Below are 20,168 nucleotides of genomic sequence, written 5' to 3'. Positions count from 1 at the left end.
AAAAAATTTAAATTAATCCAGTCTGCCTGAAGGACACAAATCTTTCTTCACTGTTCCATGATTCTCTTGTCTCGACTGCATAATCTACAACTCTGTGGAAGAGCCCTATCTGATACTTTACTGGTCTCCCTAGTACAATAGCTCCAGTGAAGTGCCAACATGTTTCTCCCATAGTCACTATCCTACAACAACATCCACATTTATCACATGTGATGCTACCAGAAAACGCTAACACACACTTGAAATGCAGTAAAGTAAGAACTAGTGAATGCTTACCTTCTGATGAGTTGCATAGGTAACTTCCAGATCGGCAGATGTAAACATGACACTGCACTAACTCTGCACTTGAACTTGGCCTCTCTGTGATCGGTGGAGTTAGGCTGACTATGGGCTCCTCTTGAGTGTTTATAGTCAATACAACATTAGCTATGTAGTGGTATTGTGCACTAGAACAATAAGTAGCCATTATGAATATAGTGTTGATCCATGTGTGCTGTTGTGCATATTGATTGACAATATTATTTGCCAAAATGATCCTTCCAGCAACTTGCCGTCTACTTTTGTGTCCCTTAACGTATTAACCTGTTACGTTTTTGTTTCCTTTATAAACGGCAAGCTGGCTACTCTGGGAGAAGAAGGTGCTGCTTGTCTCAGCAGCCAGTGTGCTATGAGCTGACCAAAAGCTTCCACTGTCAGCATCTTCTGGTCAGGGGCCAAGTAAAAGTGTGCGATTGATACACATCCGACTGATATTCTGCGAGCGTAAGTTTAAGATCGCAGAATACATGAAATGAATGGAAACTAAAGAATGTGATTTTTAAGAACTATCTTATACAAATGGTATCAGGAAGATATGGATGTATCGAAACACACACAATGATTGGACGGCTGGCAGACGTAAACACAAAAATGTGAACACCCCATAAATATTCACTGACTGTAAGTTTTAGATTGAAGAAGACAGAAATGAATGAAAGCTGACTAAAGCATATTATTAACAACAATATTAAATGGACACTATCCCAAAATTATGAAAAGCACTGTAATGTATGCAAAACAACACTTAGCATTCCAAACTGATAGTGTTGATCTCAAAGTGTTAAGAGTGAGTGACAGACTGCCAACTGCCAATTGGTTTACTGGTGGTAGTTTTTGGTATTTCACAGAGAAGGGCTGTAGATTTTGTGACTGGTTTGTGTAGCTGGCGGGTGTCCCATTGTAGAGAGGGCCAGTCAAGCCCCAGGAGGCATTATAAGAGAGATGCCATATGCCATATAAAGAACTCTTAATATTCAGAGAAAAACTTATCACAAAAAAAGTTTTTGAACACATAGTTGCCAGTTCCCTCCAGTAAACAAATAACATTGGTAGAAAGAGAATAATAGTACACTGGCTGAACCATACCACATTTCTTTTCCCAGTGAGTGAAATAGGGAAGGAATAAGCTGATTTACTGAATATAAACATTAAATTTGGATGGTCGCTCTGATATTTCTTCACACCCAAGGTAATAACCCCTCACAAGCTTGAAATTTTTTTCCCCAGAACAATCGGCATGGTCAGAGAGATGTAAACAAAGTAAATAAATTAATTTTGAGTTGCATGCATTATATTGTTGATGTTTTAAGTCTTTTACAATGGATTAAAGATATTTAATTTTCTGAAAATATTTTTTGGTATGTCAGAGTTATCAGGTGGCCTTGGATGTAAAAACTGAAAGTTTAATTACAGATTATTCAGTATGTAAAAGCTAAAGAAGGTACTTGGGTGACTGTACTAGTTTTGGTTGCTGAACAGTTGCAGTGTAGGGTTTAATGTTCTCTCAGTAGTGGTATAATCAGAAAAAACAACCCACCATTCATATGAAATGAGTTTGTAAAAATGGAAACACTAACTCATGTTGAATAGGAAAATTTTCTGTGGCCAAGATCACTTGGTATTTTATTTTATTTCACAGTGATTGGTTCATCAAAATCTTGCTGCTATCATTGCATCTTCGGAAAATTCTTATCAACATGCATATATGTCACCATTACAATGAGAACACTTCCCACTCATAGGAGATGACATCATGTTGGCTTGTCAAACATATAAAAAGAACATATAAAATATGCATTGCACCATTTGCATGCCCAGCAGTGGAGGTGCACACATAGAAGGCCTGTTTGTGACGCAAACATGTCACAGGAAAAACTCAGCATGATTCTGTGGAAACCGGTCATTTTTAAATAAAATAAAACACCGAGCTATCTTGGCTGCAAAAGATTTTCCTATTCACCAATGACAGATCGCTCCTTAAAAACATGTGCTTAGTCCATTTTGGTTTTTTAACTGAGCTGTTTCTAATTATTAGCCACTTTACATGGTAGGTATATTTTTTGTTTCAGTTTATGTGTTAAATGAAGAATACAATTAGAAATTAAAACACTTTATTGTCAGTGAATTAAAGTGTATATTGATCTGTTCATGTATGACAAATAACTGGAAACATCTATTCATGTTGAGTGATTATTGAAAAGTCAGCTTGTGGTAATTAACAGTTTAATGGTGTAATTTTTATTCTAACACAAGTACTAGGAATACTAATTTATCAGCTGCATTTACATTATATTATGTCACTGAATGCTGCTGTACAAATTACTGTTTTATGATTGAGCCATATGTAACCCTTTTACTCTCAGAGTTCCTCTATACTCTTAAAGTAAAAACAAGAAGGGCAGAGTAGAGATTATTAACTACTCTGCTAATTGTGTAGCAGTCAAGAGCAGTTTATCTTATTAGCATATAACATGGAGACTATGGTGAAATCAAGTTTTCAAAGTTGGTATGAAAGCCGTACTTACAATTATTTTCTTTTATTTCAGAATGTCATAATTTCAAGTGGTGCACGAGAATCAAAATATATTAGAGGGCCATATGATATAGTGAACTTGTATCCTTTTGCATTTCTTTTTAAAAGTCCAGCAAACGTAGCATTAAGTTTTTGTAATTCATGGCTCAGTTCTAGCATGGAATGGGGTATCTTGTTTTGTTGTTTTTATTATATAATTTATATTTCTTTTTGTGTTAACATACATCTGTGTGGGTAGGTGTGTGCGTGTGCATGTATATTTAACAGAATCTATAGAACTCTGAAAAACTGGGAATCATTTCCATCAACTGAAAATTAAGAAAGTTGTGGTGTCACCGCCAGACACCACACTTGCTAGGTGGTAGCTTAAATCGGCCGCAGTCCATTAGTACGTGTCGGACCCGCGTGTCGCCACTGTCAGTACTTGCAGACCTAGCGCCACCACATGGCAGGTCTAGAAAGACGGACTAGCACTCGCCCCAGTTGTACAACGACTTTGCTAGCGACTACACTGACGAAGCCTTGCTCTCATTTGCCGAGAGACAGTTAGAATAGCCTTCAGCTAAGTCCATGACTACGACCTAGCAAGGCGCCATTAGCCTTACAGTGATTGTAATTAACCGTATCTGGAGATAGTCTCATTTGTATCTTCAATAGCGATGTACCACAAGGATGCATTAAAGTTAAGTATTCAAGGAGCTGCATACTTTTCTTATAGCATTAATTAAGTATCCTGTTCCAGAACTCACGCCAGCCGGCGTGTGTGTACGCGTGCCTTTCGGCTACCTCAAAGTGGCGTGGCTGTTTTGCTACGCCACAACAAAAGTGATGAAGGATAGATGCAATGTCTCTTCATTATATCTAAAGAGGTTTATGTTTATGGGTGGTTATGATAACTGTAAAAAAGTAAGTTGTTTGGTATCAACAAGCTATGACCCATGATCATAGGACACTGTTGGTAAAGAGAACAGCTGTCACTAGTGCTTCTTAGTCAGACTTCTCTAAACTCACTACTGCTTACTATCAAATTGAATAATGTAGATTGCTATTTAATGATGTCTTGTTTCAACATGACACTTATTGTCCTTGGAATATATACTGATCAGCCGGAACATTATGACCCCCGACCTGCAATCGATATAAACCCATCCAGGCAATAGCAGCATCATGTGGGAAGGAAGGACTGCTAGTCAGACACATGCACAGTGCATTTAGTATCAGTTAGTGTACTGTCTGTGTAGAAAGGAGAAGGTGTGCGATATATCTGAGTTAGCCCAAGGACAGATTGTGATGGCCCAGAGGTTTAGCACGAACGTTTCAGAAACTGCACAACTTTTCGGGTGTTCGAGGAGTGCTGTGGGGAGCGTCTTCAGTACGTGGTGAAACCACATCCATACATCATGGGGTTGGGCAGCCACCCCTCATTACAGGTGTCAGACATTGTTGACTAGGCAGACTGGTTAAACAGGACAGGTGGTGAACTCTGGCAGAATTAAAATCGGACTTTAATGGTGAGCAGAGTACAAAAAGTGTCCGAACACACAGTGCACCGATCACTCCTAACGATGGGCCTCCACAGCCAATGACCCATGCATGTACCATCCTTAACACCGTGACATTGGCAACTACAACTGAAATGAGCATGTGACCATTGACACAGTGGCAGAGCATTGCATAGTCTGATATGCAGAGTAGAGATGCTGATGGGAAGGCATGAGTCTTGCAGGGGAACAACTGCTTTGCACCTGCCACTGCGGCCCAGAGACTAGCTGGCGGCAGCTCCGTTACGCTCTGGGGAACATTCATGTGGGCATTCATTGGTCCAGTGGAGCTCATGCAAGGCACCATGACGGCCAAGGAGTATCATACACTGCTTGCAGATGACTTACATCCCTTCAAGACGACCATGTTTCCCGATAGCAGTGGTATTTTTCAACAAGATAATGCACCATGTCACAAGGCCATGAGTGTGATGGAGTGGTTCAAGAACACAGCGGCAAGTTGCACTTGATGTGCTCTCCTCCAGCTCACCAGATCTGAAACCCATCGCATACATCTGGGATATGATTGAATGTGGTGTCAAAGCTCATCGCCCCCGTATCTGGAACTTACAGTAATTAGGTGACTTGTGTGTGTAGATGCTGTGCCAATTCCCTCCAGTGACCTACCAAGGCCTCATTGCCTCCAAGCCACAACACATTGCTGCTGTTGTATGTGCCGAAGGCAGACATACCAGCTGATCAGTGTAGCTCTACATACATATTCTGTAAGCCACCATATGGTGTATGGCAAGGATATCTAGTACCACTGCTAGTCGTTCCCTTTTGCTGTTCCACTCACAAGTGGAGTAAGGGGCATAAATGATTGTCTGTAAACTTCTGTACAATGTTTGATTTCCCTTATTCTTCTTCGTGGTCCTTACGTGAGATAAACATTGGTGATGGGATAACCATTCTGTATTCTGTCATAAATGCTGATTCTCTATAGTTTCTCAATAGTATTTTGCAAAAAGAATATCTTCTCCCCAGGGATTTCCATTTGAGTTCACAGAATATCTATATAATACCCGTGTATTGATCGAACCTACTGGTAAGAACTCTTGTGGCGGGCCTCTAAGTACTTTTAGCATCAGAAAGCTGTGGTTGATTACCTCCCTGTCATTGTGCTGTTTATTATGTTTCTTTAATACTGAGACGTATATTTATAAGTTACTGAAAATAGTATTTCCTAAAAATTTGTTTTGAAAATGTTTTTTCAGCTGCACTGAGTGAAAATTTTTCTCCGGATACAGAAAATACCATAGACTTTTTAGGCGGCTATATTGTTTAACTTATCGTTACTGTTTCTTTCCATTTTGTTAATTAACATATATTTATTTCAAATGCTTGAGTTATATACCTGTACTGTAATGAGTTTATGTGAGTGCAAATAGTATTATTTTAAACAGGTATCTTCTTTTAACATAATTCTACCAAGAAACTGAAATAAAGTGAAAAACAACCAGTTCTCTACAATAGCATATAATCATGTGTATGATGATAGATCACTGTTCACAAAATAGAAAATGCACTGATTAGCAGAGAGACATGTAGAAAAGAATTATTAGCACTAACAAGCTGGTACATGGGCACATTCTCTCTCTCTCTCTCTCTCTCTCTCTCTCTCTCTCTCTCTCTCTCTCTCTCGGTGTGTGTGTGTGTGTGTGTGTGTGTGTGTGTGTGTGTGTGTGTGTGTGTGTGTGTGTGTTTTGTTGTTTGTAACTAAAGTGCAGTGTCTGAGGTCTAGAATTTTATCATACTTTTCTAGGTGCACATCTGCATCTCATGACCTCAAAAATTAAAATATGAAATTTTTTTAGTTTATTTTTCGTTTAATATTTTGCCTTAATACTGACTCAGAGGGTTAATTTTTGGACTGAGTGAGGAACAGACAAAGAAAGCAGTTAGCTCTACATGCAGATCCTTACTTACACACGCAGGTACCAGCATATAGTGTTTTGTTCTAAACTAATTTAGAGTTTACTTCCAAGTACGCATGTTTTCTCTAGGTGCACTTACTGACAAACTTTTGGATTCTGTTGAATTTTCATGACAGTGTTAGCTTTTTACAACTGCAACAACTTCTTTGAATAGGTACAGAATGTAGTTTTTCGTTCTACAAATGTGCTTCTTGAAAGCTGCAAAAACCAAACTTATTAAGTAACCAGTATTTCCTAACTTACTTTCAGAAACTAGTGTCCAAAAAAGTTCTCTTGTGTAAATGGAAATTCATGAGACATAAAGTCTTTTGATGCCACTTATAGAGCCCTATTAAAATTAATCACAAAAATTTGATGTAAGGTAGATACTGGGCACCATAACGTGTTTGATACGCAGGAGTAAGATACTCAAATGTCTTGTGCATAATGTATTGGAATTCAAGACTGAAGTAAAGAACTTTCTGTTGGTCAGTTGCTCCTACTCCCTTGGGAAGTATCTTCAGGGGAACCCTTAAAATTAATATCCTATGTTCCCATAACCCCCCTGGCCTCAACCTTTGTTAGTCATGAAATTGCAATGAAATACAGACCATTAGCTGCTTACGGGCATTGATAAATATCAATGGGGACAGTTGAAAATGTGTGCCCCGGCCAGGACTCGAACCTGGGATCTCCTGCTTACATGGCAGATGCTCTGTCCGACTGAGCCAATGAGGACACACAGGATAATGCAACTACAGGGATTTATCTCCAGCACACTCCCCACGAGACCCACATTTCCAACTTACTGTCCACATACTACATTGTAGTGCCACTGCCCGCTATATTCATTACTTGTGGCAGTCAAGCTACCGATTCTCGTAAGAGTTTGAGCAATGTGAGTGCATTCACACTGAAGAAGATCATTGGCTGGTAAGCCTTATCTGTAGGAAGACAGTACGATACCATCTTCCTATATATATTTGCTAGTCATTGTCCTTACTCGTCTAGAACCTTCTCTATTCACATTCCAGCACTAGACAATCCTCTATCCCACCAACACACTCAGTCTTTTTACTTCTCTCCTTTTCCATTACTCCCCCCCCCCCCCCCCCCATGCCCCCTCCTATTAACCTTCTGATTGCACCTTGCTGCCCTACCCTCTCTCCACCTCGTCCCTGTACTATCCACAAGCCACACTTTACCATCCCTTGCCCCTATCCTGCTATCCCTCCCCCTCCCCATCCCCATCCCCATCCCAACCTCCTTATCCCCACCACTCAGTTGCTTCTCTCGTCATGCACTGCTGCTCACTGTTTGGCTTCAGCAGCCAGCGACTGTGGCCATGTGTGTGAGAGTTGTGTGTGTGTGTGTGTGTGTGTGTGTGTGTGTGTGTGTGTTTTATGTATTTCTGACGAAGGCCTAATTGGCCGAAAACTCACTTTCTGACAGTCTTTTTGTTGTACCTATCTGCGACTCAGCATCTCTACTATGTGGTCAGTAGCAAATATCCTTTTCATAATAGTGTTTACATTCAATGCTGGATTTTCCATTGTTTGATTCTGCCTGTAGGTTTTTCTTTCATCCTGTAACCCAGTACTGTTTTCCTTTGTTACTATTTTCTGATGCATTACTATACTCAGTGTCCATCCTTCTTTCTCTTCTTTCATGTTTTTCTCTTGTTACCTTGCAAACCGAACTGCGTGCTCTGCTTACAAGCCACACCATATGAACCATCTTGGCCATGCATAACAGACAGCAACAAGACCACACTGATTGTTGGTGCAGCATCTCATGTCCCACATCACTCCTGCCGATATCATATATCCTATACCAGTACCTTCAAATTGATCACTCTTCCTATGTCACTCTGAGTATTTTTGCATATTATTTGTTGTACCTTCCTGTGCCCCATCCACCAATCACACCCCCCCCCCCCCCCCGCCCCCCACTTTTTCTCCTCTCTGTTCCAGTATTTAACTTCACCTAATCTAGTCACATCTGTTCCTCTTTTTCACACTTATCCACCCACATTACAATCTTTTTATTTTATTTTTTCTTTGATCTCTTTGTGCATTCAAGCCAATTTCAGTTGGTTTTTTCCTTTTGTTATCGGCTTAAGTCCTCAGATTTCATCTTGTTTCGCCTTACTTAATCTGTTTCATCCTTTTCAAGATTTTTCTCACGTTTTGGGTGTATTTTTGTGAATTTGTTCAGGAATATTTGTATGTTGTTTACATATTTTTATGTATTTTTATCCATCACCATGATCCTTGTTCCTTCTATCTGCATCAGTACAGAAAAGTTTCCTTATCCCTAGCCCGAACCCAGTTCCACATACTATTCCTGCATTGTTGCTTGGCTCATGGAATCCCCCCAAATGGCCTTACTATCAAATTACCAATCTCCTGCTGCCACCTATCCTTCCACAGTGATCTCCATCTGTCCAGATTCCACCAGTTCTTAACCCTCACCAACGTAGTCCTATAAAACCATATCGATCAGGCCCAAACTTCCTTGCAGTAGCTCTCCCTATCAGCAAAATTATCCTGCTATTCAATCCCAAATTCCAGTATCTCGTATCACGTGTTGAAACTCTTGCCCCCCCCCCCCCCCCCCCCAGGACCTAGAGCAAAATCCACAACGCCACCTCAAAAAACTCTCCACCCTGTTCACTTTCTTGTCCTGCCTTGGATTGCCACTATCCACCACCTCTACAACCACCTACAAACCCCCCACACATCTCCTCATAGCTGAGAAACCCGATCTCACAGACCTACTACATGTACCCCACCCTCAAAAATTCCCTCCCACCACCATAGAGAATACAGAATCCAGAATCCAAATGGACCTGGAATACAGTTATGAACCTTTCCTCCAAAAGCCTTAGCACTGCAGAAATATCAATCTTTTCTCCCAAATTCAGTCATGCGGGACTTGTTAAAGATGTTCTCTCTTTCCTGCAGCCTCACAGTGGAAACATTTTCTTGCCGCCAACACTACCAATCAGACTCAACCGAAGGACAATGTTGAACCCTGCCCAAATTAGTTCATTCCTCCATCCAACTGTGATCCACCCCCACTGCCCCCACATCACTCCTGTTAACTTTCCAGAATTTCTTTACCTCGAACCTGGCCTCACCATCATTTCCTAAATCCTTCAACATGCAAACTAACCTTACATTCACAGAAACAATCGCAATCCACCACCTAAAAACTGACCCCGACCTTATAATCCTACATGCTAACAAAGGCTCCACCATTGTTCTTTTGAACTGCAAGGATTACCTGGCAGAAGGATCTGTCAGCTACCAGATTCATTCACCTACAAACCCTACCACAGGGACCCTATTCCAGAAATCCAACAGGGTCTCCAGTCTCTTTGAATCCTTAGGCCCATTCTAGAACCTCTTCCATAAGTCCATCACTCTCTTCACCTCTACCACTCCCTGCACTCTTACCTTCTGCATGATTCCTAAAGTCCGTAAACCCAACCACTCGTATGCCCTATTGCAGCCAGTTTCTGTGTCCCCACGGAGGGAATCTCTGCTGTCATATACCAACACCTTAAGCCAATTACCCGCAACCTACTGTCTTCTATAAAAGATATCAACCATTTCTTCCATCAATTCCCCACAGTTCCTGTTCCTTTCCCCTCATGACTCAGTACCACCCAGGACTGGAGCAACTGAATTATGTTCTCCACCAGGGTTTTGACTACCTTTCATGTACCTTGAAATGAGGAATGTCGTATTCACTATCCTTCCTACACATTGTCCTTGTTCATCCCTACCCCTCCCTGGTACCAACCACATGCCTCTGGGCTCATATCCCTGTAATAGACCTAGATGCAAGACCTATTCCATATATCGTCCCACCACCACCTACCTCAGTCCTGCCCAAGCGTCATCTGTCCCATCAAATGCAGGGCTATCTGTGAAGCCAGTCCTGTGATCGATAAGCTAAGCAGCAACCACTGTGCTAAATTCTACGTGGCCATTATAACCAACAAGTTGTCTGTCCACATGAGTGGTCACTGACAAACTGTGGCCAAGAAACAAGGGCCACCCTGCTGCTGAGCGGACTGCTCAACAGGACGTTCCTCATTTCAGTGACTGCTTCGCAGCCTGTTTCATCTGGATCCTTCCCACCAACAAGAGCTTTTCTTAACTGCATAAGTCGGAACTTTCCCTGCAATATCCTACATTCCTGTAACCCTCCTGGCCTCAACCTTCATTAGTCATTGTCCTTACCCATCTAGACCCTTCCCTGTTCCCATTTCAGCATTACACAACCCTCTATTCCACCAACACACCCACAGTCTTTTTACTTCTCTCCTTTTCTGCTGCCCCATCACCCATGCACCCCCGTTCCTCCTCCTAACTTGCCGACTGCACCTAGACGCCCTACCCTCTTCTCCACCGCATCCCTGCACGCTCCCACAAGCAGCCTTTACCGTCCTCCTCCTCTATCCTGTTATCCCTCCCCTTCCCCTTCCCCCTCGCCATCTCAGCATCCTCCTTCTCTCCATCACTCAGAAGTAGAAGTTTATTGTCTCATAACATACAATTTCAAGCCATTGACTTGAAGTACAGGAGACTCGTCAAAACACAAAAACTGGTTTACATTTTTCCTTATAATACCACTAATATAATATACAGTACTGAATAATTACTTAATTAAGCAATTAATAATTTTTCTTCAAAAGTAACAGACTTTTAAAATTAACAGTCCTAATTCTTCTACTGAATAGTAACATTTCTGCACTAGTTTCTCATATAAGGATTTTTTTCAGTGTTTCTAAATTTTTGCTGAGCAATTCTCTTCCTTTCCTTTGTTATAAATTTTCAAACCCATATAATGTGGAGTCTGAGCATAAAGTTTCAAACGGTGGGTGGGCAGCATAAAATTATTTTGATTTCTGGTGTTGTAATCATGTTGAAAATGATTTGCTACAAATAAATCAGGGTTACTGTGTACAAAGATAATCAGCTCACATATGTATAGTGAGGGAACACTTAATATACTTAGACTTTTTAGGAGTGGGTGACATGATTTTCTTCGCCCTACATTGTGCATATTTCTAATGACAGTTTTCTGAAGTTTTGGTATTTGACAAATATGGCTTGCTTCTCCTATCATGTGCTGCTGCTCACAGTCTGGCTTCACTAACCAGAGACTGGTGTGTGTGTGTGTGTGTGTGTGTGTGTGTGTGTGTGTGTGTGTTTCCGACAAAGGTCTAGTTGACCAACACCTCATTTTCTGGCAGTCTTTTTGCTGTGTGACACAGCATCTCTGCTATATGGTGAGTGGCAACTATCATTTTCATAATATTGTTAAAATTAATATAAACTGCTGAAAAAAGTTTTCCATCAACTACCTCTCTCTCTCTCTCTCTCTCTCTCTCTCTCTCGCTTGCTCGCTGTGTGTTGGCTTCTTGGTGACATTCAACACCATATTGTTCCAATGTGGTGGAACATGCTTGAATCATCCATGGCTTGCTGTCCACAATTATGTCGAGACATTGCGGCTCAAGATTGTCCCTCTCTTGGAGAGTAGCCCTTCTGATGTCACCCAGTATGTGAAGAGGGTTCCAGTGATGATGCTGAGCAAGTCTTGACTGGCCCCAAGCCTGCTCAGTCAGTTTCATGTCAGAAGATAACCACAAGCCATTTCAGTCTCTAGATCCCTACATACTGGAGTAAAATGTTCAAGAGGTGGGTGAAATATGAATCCATTGTTAAAATGATGGCTGTAGTGCTAGAGGATACATTGAGGTCCCTGTCCGAATACTGCACAGCCCTCAACTCGCCCATAGTTGTGATACTAGCCAGAAAACAACTGACCCACCTGCCTGGTGAACCTGTGGGACTGTGTGCTTGAGATATGCATTGATATCTCAGTGCCTCCATGTTATTGTTAGATGATCATGTGCCCTCTGACAAAGCATGAATCCAATTTATCACTGTCTCTATTTTTAAATGTTTTTTGTAACATTGATAAAAGAACTTTAATTCTTTGTGCAGGCAGGATTTTAGTCATTAATGATTTAACTTCAGGTCATGACTTAGAGTCGTGCTGTGATGGAGAAGATCAAACCAGGAATTTTGTGTACTGTGACTCAACACCTCTGCATTTGCCATTGTTTTTTAAGTCAGTATACCACTTCAGTTTCAAACTACCTCGATTTCAGCACCTCATCATTAAACAGTTGTTGGGACCCTTCATAGCCGTTTAAGTGTAGCATGGCCTGTAAGCACTTTTAAATGATGCCCTGAAATGTAGCATTAAAATATGGAGTGCCATATATAAGTGTGTTTGCTTGCATCACTTGACAAGATGAATGACTTTTAGTAGCTGGGTTATATAAGAACGGTCTGTGGCGCCAGATGACTCTTCAGCTATGTGAAAGCCTCCTTATGAACTATTGGTAGTACAGTAGAAGCCCTAGATAACACAAGTGTTGGGGACTTGCTAAACCCCCTCATTATAACATAATTGCTATATATAAAGAGTGAGCTGTGAAATGACAAAAAAAGTATGGAAAGTTTGGAAAAGCACACAGTGCAGTGTTATATGGTTCTGTATTTTGTACAGTATTTAGATTTAAAGAGCATTAGAAATAAAACATTTAAAAAATTTACTAAATACACCAGTACTTCATTCAAATGATGACCGAACTGTAACACAACAGTAGCTCCAAATATAATATTGTGCAGCACTACCATGTATTAAATACACTCAGAATACAGACTTTTTACAACACTGTCAGTAAGCTGTGTAGTTTTATTTTTCTACTGCTGTAAAGAAGTCCACTAACTTTTTTCAGGTAGTCACTTCATGAATCTTCTTTTATGTGTATTATTTTATGTTCATTAGGTAAAGCAACTGACTATAGTTTACATCGCCTTGCCTTTCCATACACACAATTATTTTGTTTATATTATTCAATATTTCACATTTACGGAGAACATCTTCTATGCTTTCATCCTTTTCCTCCTCATATTTGACTGCACTGGCAGCATCATTTATTACAGCATCAGTAACGTATTTGTCATCTGTGATCTCTAAATTCAGTTTCTCATTGATGACTGCTCAACAGTTCAAGCCTTCAAGATCAGTACAATACTACAGAACTTCACGTCCTGACTGGATGTCATTGCTGTTGAAACCTGTGTCAGTATATTGTTCATCTGCTGTGTTTTGTTCAATGAAACACTTGTTCCAGCAATTCTCAATATTGGTCAGACTAATTCTTTTCCACAGCACACCTACTGAATAAGCACCATTTTTTTATCTGCTGAAGTGAGCAGTCAACGTGATAATGAGCCTTATGTACTCACATGGTGAGTGATGGTGTGTGTGTGTGTGTGTGTGTGTTTTTTGCAAACACGAAGTTTTTATTTTTCTATCTTGTGACTGCAGTACATGAGAAGGTGGGTGAACTAGATAGACATTGATCCAAGATCAGTAAGCTTCTTTTCTCAGCTTGAGTGATGAGAGGTGCTTTCTGACTGGTGGAACTAACTCTTGAATCTTCTCTACAAAGATTTCACATGTCATTCAAGCATTCTTTGAAATAATTGAACTGTAATGATGACATGTTTACATACAAAGTATCTCAGACTTTTCCTGTTGCCCGCAGAAAGTGTTTTTAACTTATGGCTATCTGATTTATTTATGGCAAAGAAGACATTACTGTTTTTATCCATTTTGAAACCTGTCTTATTTCCTGAATATTTTACATCAAAAATTCTGGTTGGAAGCAGTTAATAATGAAGTGCTCTTTCATCATTTATATAGCCAGTGATCAATGCTACGATTGCTTTATGAATTTCAGCACAGTGTGAAGCAGATTCAAATTGCCATGTAAATCAAAGTGAAATTTTGTAGTTTGGGCTGTATCAGTTGGCTCATAAAGTAGTACACCTTCATTTTGCTTTATTAAAACCCATCTATAAAGATGTTCATTAAGTACACTGTCTTTTGCTATTTCCATTCTTTTTCTGTCCATTCCCATATCACTTTCAACTGAATTTACAAAACTTGTAAGGTTATTTTCTTCTTTAATCCATTCCTAATTATTTCTTTATGTACACCATACTCACATGCTAACCTTGCTTGTGTGTCATCATTCTACACATGATCAATAATTTCTAGTTTATAACTCACAGAAATAGTACATAGTTATTTAGTTGAGCATCTCTCAATGTTAAGCACGAGACATGTATTCTTTTAGTTGTGCCTAACAACAGTCCTGATACAATGATGATAACACACAAATCTAAGGTTATGTTTAGTTACACCTGTCCCATTTGGTTATTGTTTCTATTCCTTAATGGTTGCAAGGGTAAATGAAGCTACAAGCAGGCTGTTAGGGCACTGCACAATATTTGTATCTGTGGTATGTTGGAGCATACAGTTCAGAGTAGTAGGTAATTCTTGATCCTTGCACTGCTTTTAGTAACCAAGGGTCAGGGCAGATTTGTGGCTGATGACAAGCTGTAGATAACTGATTTCATTGAGAAAGTGGCATTTTACTAAGCTTCATTTCAGTCAGACATGTTTTAGTATTTCCAGTAAGTGACACAAATGGTTAGTATGTTCCTAAATGTCACTGAAAGATGCTATCTTGTCACCCAGGTCCACAATGCATGTATCAGGCTTCAAATATTGTAGAATGCCTCTGGAGTGTAGGTGGCATGCTTCTCAACCTGGAAGGCAATCTGTGACACTGATAATAGCCTGAGGAGATGTTTGATTCCAATATTATGGCATTAATTGTAATTGATGGTATATATTTTGTAAAGTCACAGTGGTGAAGTACCTACATTGCCACAGATTGTGTAGCATCTTTGTGATTTGTTGTGCACTGGTACAAGTGGCAGTAATCATAACAGAACCAGTAAGGCCTGGCTCTGTCTCAGCACCTTTTAGGCACATGCACAATTGGAGAGACCTGTGAGCTGGTGCATTTGTCTATGACATTGTCATGCAACTGCAGGCTGTGACTCTCCTCCACCACCTATTTTTGGTAGTGATACTGCTTCCAATAAACAGGCAATGCAATCCTAGTCAGTATACAGTGGTACATTATAGAGGTGGTCAGTACTGGGTCTTCCATATCAAACAGTGCACTTCTACAGCACATGATATGCTCTGCCCCATAAAACATTTCCTCCTGTCCAGTTCTTCATTCTCTGTCAGGATCTCTAGCATAAATTGTGTGTGCACTGGCATTTTTGTGCCAGCAGCAATCCAGAGTACCTTCCCCATTCCTGTGGAATCTTATCCAGGGAATCTTAACTTGAAGGACCATACACATTTTGTGGCTAGCTTCCACACATGTTTAGCTAGCTTCCTGGGCCTTCGGAAATTGCTTGTGGCAGTGTGGTTATCTCTGCTTTAGCACCTAGAGGGTACTACTGCTGTCCATCCAGTAAAACAGTTAGCTATGACCTGCTAACCATCTGGATAATGTATAAAGAGAACACGGCTGTGCTTTGTAGGTTATTGCCTCATTCACACTTGTTTCTCCTGAACTCACAGGACTGAACATTTATTCTCCTAATCCAATCCATAAACTGCTTAAGACCTTCACTGCTCTTCTGTGTGATATCGTTCTATTGTTCCCTGTAATACTGACTTCTTTTCCAATGACATAGTACATCCCTCAGTTTTTCATACCATCTCATAAATTTGTATGCCGTACCCACTAATTAACAATGTGTCTCCCTTAACAGCTTTTCCTCACTCTACTGTCCTGGAGCTGTTACTGTTTTCAATTCTTGAAAAACATTGTGATGTATGCAGTCTGCAGATTTTTCAGAAAGTAAGGTGATCAAGTTATAGCACTACACACCAGGGATAAGGCCTCAAGATCAAGTCTTTCACCTCTTCTTCATTCAATTTCACTACCTCCTTAAGACACAACTGTGTTACTTCATTGAGCAAATGTTCCACAACGTCCTGGGTACTAACCTGCTCCGCTATAGATGCTGACCAACTAAAGCAGAAATAAGTTAAGCCTTGGGATGAGGTTATTGATTTAGGTTTTCAAATTCATCATGCATTATTGGTACAGGATTATGGAGGCTGATTCATATATGATATTGATAGTCATCAATATTTTAAAGTGTGATCCGACCTGGTTTAGTTGTTCATGTTTTGTCATTACGTAAGTATATATTCTCCTAAATACACTCATTGTCTTACTTTGTGTCAATAATACTGTTACTGTTGCCTATGAAAGGTGTAATTATTTGTTTAAAAGGATATTCAACAAGATAGTGGGAAAAATATATCTAAAAACAAAGATGATGTAACTTACCAAACGAAAGCGTTGGCATGTTGATAGACACACAAACACACAAAATTCAAGCTTTCGCAACCAACGGTTGCTTCATCAGGAAAGAAGGAAGGAGAGGGAAAGACGAAAGGATGTGGGTTTTAAGGGAGAGGGTAAGGAGTTGTTCCAATCCCGGGAGCGGAAAGACTTACCTTAGGGGGAAAAAAGGATAGGTATACACTCGCGCACACACACACACACACACATATCCATCCGCACATATACAGACACAAGCAGACATTTGTAAAGGCAAAGAATTTGGGCAGAGATGTCAGTCGAGGCGGAAGTACAGAGGCAAAGATGTTGTTGAATGACAGGTGAGGTATGAGCGGCGGCAACTTGAAATTAGCAGAGGTTGAGGCCTGGTGGATAAACGCCACTCATACCTCACCTGTCATTCAACAACAACTTTGCCTCTGTACTTCCGCCTCGACTGACATCTCTGCCCAAATTCTTTGCCTTTACAAATGTCTGCTTGTGTCTGTATATGTGCGGATGGATATGTGTGTGTGTGTGTGTGTGTGTGTGTGTGTGTGTGTGTGCGCGCGCGCGAGTGTATACCTATCCTTTTTTCCCCCTAAGGTAAGTCTTTCCGCTCCCGGGATTGGAACGACTCCTTACCCTCTCCCTTAAAACCCACATCCTTTCGTCTTTCCCTGTCTTCCCTCTTTCCTGATGAAGCAACCATTGGTTGCGAAAGCTTGAATTTTGTGTGTCTATCAACATGCCAACACTTTCGTTTGGTAAGTCACATCATCTTTGTTTTTAGATATATTTTTCCCACGTGGAATGTTTCCCTCTATTATATTCACAACAAGATAGTGGGATAGATATTCTATGCATTGCATACCCTCAGTTTCACTCCCAGTGTTACTTCCCTGTTTGTTACGTTTTAGGTACTTGAATTGTGTCAAGTGAGTCATGGAATGGTTTCTTAATAAAAACCGTAGTTGATCCTACTGGTGTACTGCTGTTGAACCACTGTTTTTGCTATGAAAATAGTAGGCATAAAATTATAAACCCCCATCTAGATTTTAGTTTTCCATTGCTTCCTAAACCCACTTCAGGGCTATGTCCAGAGTTTTCATCTGAAAGGCCACAGATGATTTTCTTCTTCTTTCTTGTCTAACTAAACAAGTGCTTTGTCACTTACCTTGCTCCCAACAGTATCTTATGAACTCAAGATGTCTTGCAACTTTTATATAATTGATAAAAGACATAGTTATTTGTGATTATAGAACAAGCAGCCTTTTCTTTACATTGAGTGAGGCGGTGCATTGGTTAGCACACTGAACTCGCATTTGGGAGGATGATGATTCAAACCCATGTTCAGCCATCCCGATTTAGGTTTTCTGTGATTTGCCTAAATCACTTCAGGCAAATGCTGGGCTGGTTCATTTGAAAGGGCACAGCCGACTTCTTCCCCATCCTTCCTAATCCGATGGGACTGATGGCCTCACTGTTTGGTCCCCTCTCCCAAATCAACCAGCCAACCAACGTTGTGTTTATGTACACAATAAAAATGTCTTTTATCAACAGGGTATGAAGTACAATATACTTTTATATTATTGCCACAAATACTGCTTGCACATCTGCTGTATTCCTTGTTGAACAAGAGAATGGGAAATGGACCATGCTGCTTTCACAAGAAGTGTAAACTGTATTGATTTCTGAACACTGTGAATATTTAACTACTGTTCATTCATTTTGGTTTAATGTATGAATAAAAATCAAAATACATCAGTTTGTGGACTATGTGGATTATCTTGCTTAAGGTTGCGAAGCTTCTGTGCACTGAGTTTTGTCACGTTATCCTGTTGCCCCCACCTGTAGTGGGGAAAATAGCATATGTGGTACAGACTGTTCTTTCGTATGTCACCAGGACACTGTTGCTTCATCTGTACTGAGTTAGATGGTGCAATGAACAAGACTCTGTACACCTACGTGGGAAGGTTTAAATTCAAATCCAACCATACAGATTTAGGTACTCTGTTTAGTGACAAAATCACTTAAGGCCAGTGATTGGATGTTCAATATGGGTTGAAACTGCAAATTCTGTTCATTGTCCTCCACCTATCAGAACTCGTGCTTCATATATAAGGATTTCACTGTCAGTGCCATGTCAAACCCTAATGTTCCTCCCTTCCTTTCTGTCTGCAGCAGTATTTGGCAGTGATTTTTACTGTATTTAACATAGTTTCCTTGATTTTATTTTACAGATGGCCGACGTTGTGGAAAGATCATTGCGTGTATACAAAGTGATACATCACCAGGAAGAGGTAATGAAGTGTCAATAACAAACATCTGTGACCAGGAAGTGAACATGGATGAAGAAGATTTGGGACCCACACAAAAGAAAATGAAACAGTGATATGCGTCTTTTTAATTGTACTATTGTAAACAACTTTGACTGTTATCAGCATAAATTATTGTTATTATTTGTGTGATATTTTTTATAAAATTCTTCATATTTCCATCTTAATATTAGTGTTGTAAGGAGATTCCAGAAGGTTTAAGATTGATATTGTAATGATAAAGACAGAAATTTCAGAACCAGATTTTAAACTACAAAATATTTCCAAGGACACATGTGGGCTAGACTGAAACTGAAGAAATTGCAGTGAGGGAGGAAATTAAGGATATGGAACCTGGAGAAATTGAAAGTACTGGAAGTTGCTGAGAGTTTCAAAGATAGCATTAGGCAATGATTGACTGGAACGGGGGAAAATCAAGTTATTTACTTATTTAGTAAGTTTGATTCACATTGCATGAATCATTTGCAGGATAAATCATGATGATGTGAAAGATGAACAAATGGGTTTGGGAAATGAGCTAGGGAAGGTAGCAGATGATCAAATAGGTAAAAAGACAAGGCCTAGTAGAAATCTTTACATAACACAGTAGATACTGTATTTTTTTGACGAAAGGAGAAAACTTAAAAATGCAGCACATGAAGTAGGTAAAATGGACAAAGACATCAAAGAAAATGAGATTGACAGAAAGTGCAAAATGGCTAAGCAGGAATGAATAGAGGACAAATGCAAGGCTTTAAAAGCATGCATGACTAAGGGAAAGATAGATATTGTCTGTGCAACTGTATGATGTCTTTGTCCATTTTACCTACTTCATGTGCTGCATTTTTAAGTTTTCTCCTTTCGTCAATCAAATACAGTGTAGAGAGGGTATATTCATATTACTGAGTTATTTGTAATGACATGTCTGAGACATTCCATGACAGCATATACTGAACCTGACAATCCATCTTTTCAGTAACACTTATGAAATGCTTGTTAAAAAGCATTGCAACACAGCATTAATCTGTTACCCACATATCATTTATTCTTAATGCTATCTGCTCCTCTTCCTCTCTGGTTCTGTCAGTCTTCTCCTTCATTGTACACTAATTGTCTTAATGTTGCTATAGGATGTGCCAATCTTTTTCTCATAATGTATTTGTTTTGATGTCTGTATTACTAACTTCAAAACTGTTTTCAAATAAGGTATAAACTTTA

General features: G+C 39.9%; 1 protein-coding gene across 1 annotated transcript in view; it reads left to right on the top strand.

The window, feature by feature from the left end:
- Nucleotides 1-19,806, top strand: part of LOC126161790 (ribonuclease P protein subunit p30) — an 89,503-nt gene extending 69,697 nt beyond the window's left edge. The window contains exons 6-8 of the mRNA XM_049917864.1: nucleotides 2,865-2,932; nucleotides 6,250-6,329; nucleotides 18,876-19,806. Of these exons, the coding sequence (XP_049773821.1) occupies nucleotides 2,865-2,932; nucleotides 6,250-6,329; nucleotides 18,876-19,027 (300 nt within the window). The 3' untranslated portion in view covers nucleotides 19,028-19,806. The remainder of the gene's footprint in view (nucleotides 1-2,864; nucleotides 2,933-6,249; nucleotides 6,330-18,875) is intronic.
- Nucleotides 19,807-20,168: the final 362 nt, after the last annotated feature.

The sequence above is a fragment of the Schistocerca cancellata genome, chromosome 2, assembly GCF_023864275.1.
Source record: "Schistocerca cancellata isolate TAMUIC-IGC-003103 chromosome 2, iqSchCanc2.1, whole genome shotgun sequence".
Classification (NCBI taxonomy): domain Eukaryota; kingdom Metazoa; phylum Arthropoda; class Insecta; order Orthoptera; family Acrididae; genus Schistocerca; species Schistocerca cancellata.
The sequence above is the reverse complement of the archived record's forward strand: the minus strand, read 5'-3'. Positions and strand labels throughout refer to the sequence as shown.